The sequence below is a fragment of the Acanthisitta chloris genome, unplaced genomic scaffold, assembly GCF_000695815.1.
Source record: "Acanthisitta chloris isolate BGI_N310 unplaced genomic scaffold, ASM69581v1 scaffold1824, whole genome shotgun sequence".
Classification (NCBI taxonomy): Eukaryota; Metazoa; Chordata; class Aves; order Passeriformes; family Acanthisittidae; genus Acanthisitta; species Acanthisitta chloris.
This window is the reverse complement of record NW_008667478.1, coordinates 74,967-78,489: the sequence shown is the minus strand read 5'-3', so window position 1 is coordinate 78,489 and position 3,523 is coordinate 74,967. Positions and strand designations below refer to the sequence as shown.

At 51.3% G+C, this 3,523-nt stretch overlaps 1 protein-coding gene across 2 annotated transcripts in view; it reads right to left on the bottom strand.

Moving 5' to 3' along the window:
- Positions 1 to 2,351: 2,351 nt before the first annotated feature.
- VEPH1 (ventricular zone expressed PH domain-containing 1) overlaps positions 2,352 to 3,523 on the bottom strand; it is a 60,155-nt gene continuing 58,983 nt past the window's right edge. For both annotated transcript variants that reach the window (XM_009072495.1, XM_009072496.1), the window contains 2 exons: positions 3,076 to 3,212; positions 2,352 to 2,588 (listed from right to left, as the gene is read on the bottom strand). In XM_009072495.1, the coding sequence (XP_009070743.1) occupies positions 2,352 to 2,588; positions 3,076 to 3,212 (374 nt within the window). The remainder of the gene's footprint in view (positions 2,589 to 3,075; positions 3,213 to 3,523) is intronic.

Below are 3,523 nucleotides of genomic sequence, written 5' to 3'. Positions count from 1 at the left end.
CCTCAGCAACCACTTTGTTCTGAGCCACGTGGTGGGACCTGTCAGCACTTCCTTCTCCCTGCAGCAAGGGAGTAGTGGAGTCAAATATTGCCTTTCCAACCCGGGGCTTGCTGATCCTGCAGAGCACAGGTGCCAGGTAAGGTGTTGGACACTCATTAGGAGCTTGGGACATGCTCCATTGGTCCCTGGGGCAGAAGGTCCCAGGACAGGAGTCCCAAGGCAGGAGGAGAGTTCTAGGCCATCAGCACTGCGAGGACTCAGGAAATACTGGAGACCTTCAAGCAAAGCAAAAGAGACATGAACTCCTGCTGGAGTTGGGGAAGGAGCACAGGAGCACAAGGAAGGAATTACCAGTTTTCTTTCACTGTCTCAAAGAGGATTTATGGGAAATGTGGTGAGTTGGAAAAGATGTGATTTGGGGCTGGTCCAGCTAGTACTCAGTGGCTGAGGAGGAGGAGAGCTGGGCAGCACAGGTAAGGGGGAAAGGGCCTTCTCCAGGCTGGAGGGATGGCTTGAAAAGGTGCTATCAGGTCTATGGGTGGGAAGTGTGGTGGCACCAGGCAAGTACATCATCTCTGCCACCAGCAGGTCACCATCAGAGCCTGGCCACCTCCTGCTCCCTGAACTTATGTCCCAGGTCATTACTCCTGCTCCCTGTGCCCCAGGAGCTGCTGCTGAGCCTCACAGTCCATGTCTTGACCCTCCCCTGCCCCACTCCTCTCCTCTCCTCCAGAGTCAAAGCCAAAACTCACCCAGACAAAGAGGCCAAGAGAATGTCCCAGACAGCAAGTTCCACTGCCACATTCTGGCAGGAGCCACCAAACCCTGTGGCTTACTCTGGTATTGGGTGGAAAGCAAATACTACAGTAAAAAGCATGGCAATTTGGGTTTTTTTCCTGATTTTTCCTCCCTTTTTGACAACTTCTTTTTGAAAAAGAAACATTTTTCTAGGTTGGAAAATGTCATCTTTTATTTCTACTCAGCCTTAAGAGATCTCCGAGTTAATTCCTTCACTTCCAGACTTCTCACTCATTTCCACCCCTCTTTTCCTTTCAGTCTCTTCCACAGTATTTCTTCCACTTTGAAAAGTGACAAAGGAAGATCAAACAAACTGGGAGTTTTCCAGGTTTGGAGAAATTTTGAAGAGTTACAGAATAGAGAAGACAATTTGAAAAAGAGGAAAGAAAATAACTTGTGAAAATTACATTCAATCCCAAAGGGAACAAAAAGCAGGAAACAAACCCAAACCAAAACAGGGGAAAAAAAAAAAGAGGGAAAATCAAACCAGTTAAAATTCTTTTCCAGCACTATGGAATCTTTCAGATTGCCCAATTTGAACCTGAAAGCAGCAGGACAGACACACATAAACAGGAAAAGGATAAAGTCCAACAAGATTAAATAAGGAAAGTTAAGTCATCAAAGTGATTAAGGGAAGCAGAAAGTCCTCAGGTTTCCAATGTTCTTGGTAGTCTCAGCAGCCACAGAGACCTGGTACACCTCAGAGACACAGGGTGAGGGGTTGGGGCCCAAGTTTGTTTCTAACCACATTCCCTGGCTTCCAGGACTTTAGGCTGAGGAAGAAAATGGATGTCCAATGAGAATATGGAAACTGCTTCTAGTCCAGCCAATGTCCCATGCCACAGCAGGCTCCTGCATGGTGGCACTCCATCACCACGTGGTGTCATTGGTGCCTCGGACCTCTGGCACTGCACACAGTTCTTCCTGACCTCTGCTAACACATGGGTCTCCCCAGGTGATCTTTGGAATGGACTACCCAGGGAGGTGGTGAAGTCACCATCCCTGGAGCTGTTCAAGGAATGACTGGACATGGCACTTAGTGCTCTGGTTGCCCAGGTGGTGATGGGTCACATGTTGGACTTTATGATCTTGGAGGGCATTTCCAACCTCAATGATTCTGTGGTCCAGGACCAGCCAATGTCCCATGCCAGAGTGTGCTCCTGTGTGGTGGCACTCCATCACGTGGTGGTAATCCATCACCTGGTGAAGTCACTGATGCCTTAGACCTGTGGCACTGCACACAGCTCTCCCTGGCCCCTGCTAACACATGGGCCTCCACACATGATCCCTGCCTAGGGAGGTGGTGAAGTCACCATCCCTGGAGGAACAACTGGACATGGCACTCAGTGCTCTGGTCTAGATGGTGGTGAATCAGTTTGGACTTGATGACCTTGGAGCTCTTTTCCAGCCTCAGTGATTCTGCAGTCCAGGAGCTGTTGGGGCTTTGGGAGGTAAGAGTGTCCATGCCATGGCAGTGGGATGATCTGTGCAGGAGTAGCCCCAGTCAGTTGTGGGTTGCTGGAGGTGCAGCCATACTACAGGTGCCAGCAGTGCTAGAGGTATGTGGTGGCCTCGCGGCTCTCCCTCTCCCGTGCCTGTGCCACAGCCACGTTGATGCACTGCAGCCACTCCTCAGCATTCTTTTCATCTTTGGCCTTCAGCACATAGGTCTTGCTGTCGGTGAAGATCTCAAAGGCTCGGGGCAGGCTGCGGTCTCTGCGCTTCTTGGCCACCACCTTCACACTCTGCACCTTGCTCAGCTCAATGGGGCAGTCGTCAGGGTCATCCTTCTGCAGGGGAAGGGACAACACTGAGCTCTTCCTCCACACCCATTCCAGCCCTTGCACAGCCCTATGCCTGTCTTGCTTCTCACATGCTCCGCAGTGAGGCTGGAGTAAGGCCAGGAACATCCCCTCTCCAGCCCCACATTCCCTTCTCCAGCCCCTCTTAATAAACAGTTGGTGTCTCCAAGTGGAACAAGGAAGTGTTCCAAGACAGGTTGGACATGTCTTGGGAGCACCCTGGGCTGGTGGAAGATGTCCCTGCCCATGGCAGGGGTGGAATGAGATGGGTTTTAAGTCCCCTGAAAGTTGAGGGCCCAGAAACGACAGCTCACATGCAGCACATTGGCTGTGGCTGCTCCACCCTTTGCTGTTCCCTGCCATGCACTTTGCCAGTGGGAAAAACACCAGTGGTAAAGCTGAGCAGGAAAAACCTCTGGGCAAAAGTGTTGGGGAGCAGGGAAGGGAGAAATGAAACCAGTGATTCTTGACTCACAGATTTTCCTTTCCGAAAGAGCAGCTGGTTCCCAGCCAGAGTGAAGTACCGAGTTTTCCACCTCTTGATGAACTTCCAGCGAACCTGCTTCTCCTTCAGCTTGCCCTCCATCAGGGGCTGGCCCTCCTGGTTTACAACTGGGGAGGGAACACACAGCCAGGGGTTAGTCCTGCCCTGCCCTTGCCCCAGCCAGAAACCACTCATGTTTCTGCCTCCCTCAGCCCTCCCAGCCTCCAGCATTGAGCTGTCACCTCTGAAAGACACCTCAACCCTCAGCTATGTCTTGCTGGGGAGGCTGAGTCTCTCTTCCATCACCTTTTGTCTTCCCTCAGCCATCCCATACTTCTCCCACCATTAAACTCCCAGTGGTTTCTCAGCCCTGCCATAGCATTTTTCATTCCATGGAACTGAAGGTTGGCATTGCTGTTGTCTCCAAAGATTTAACCAA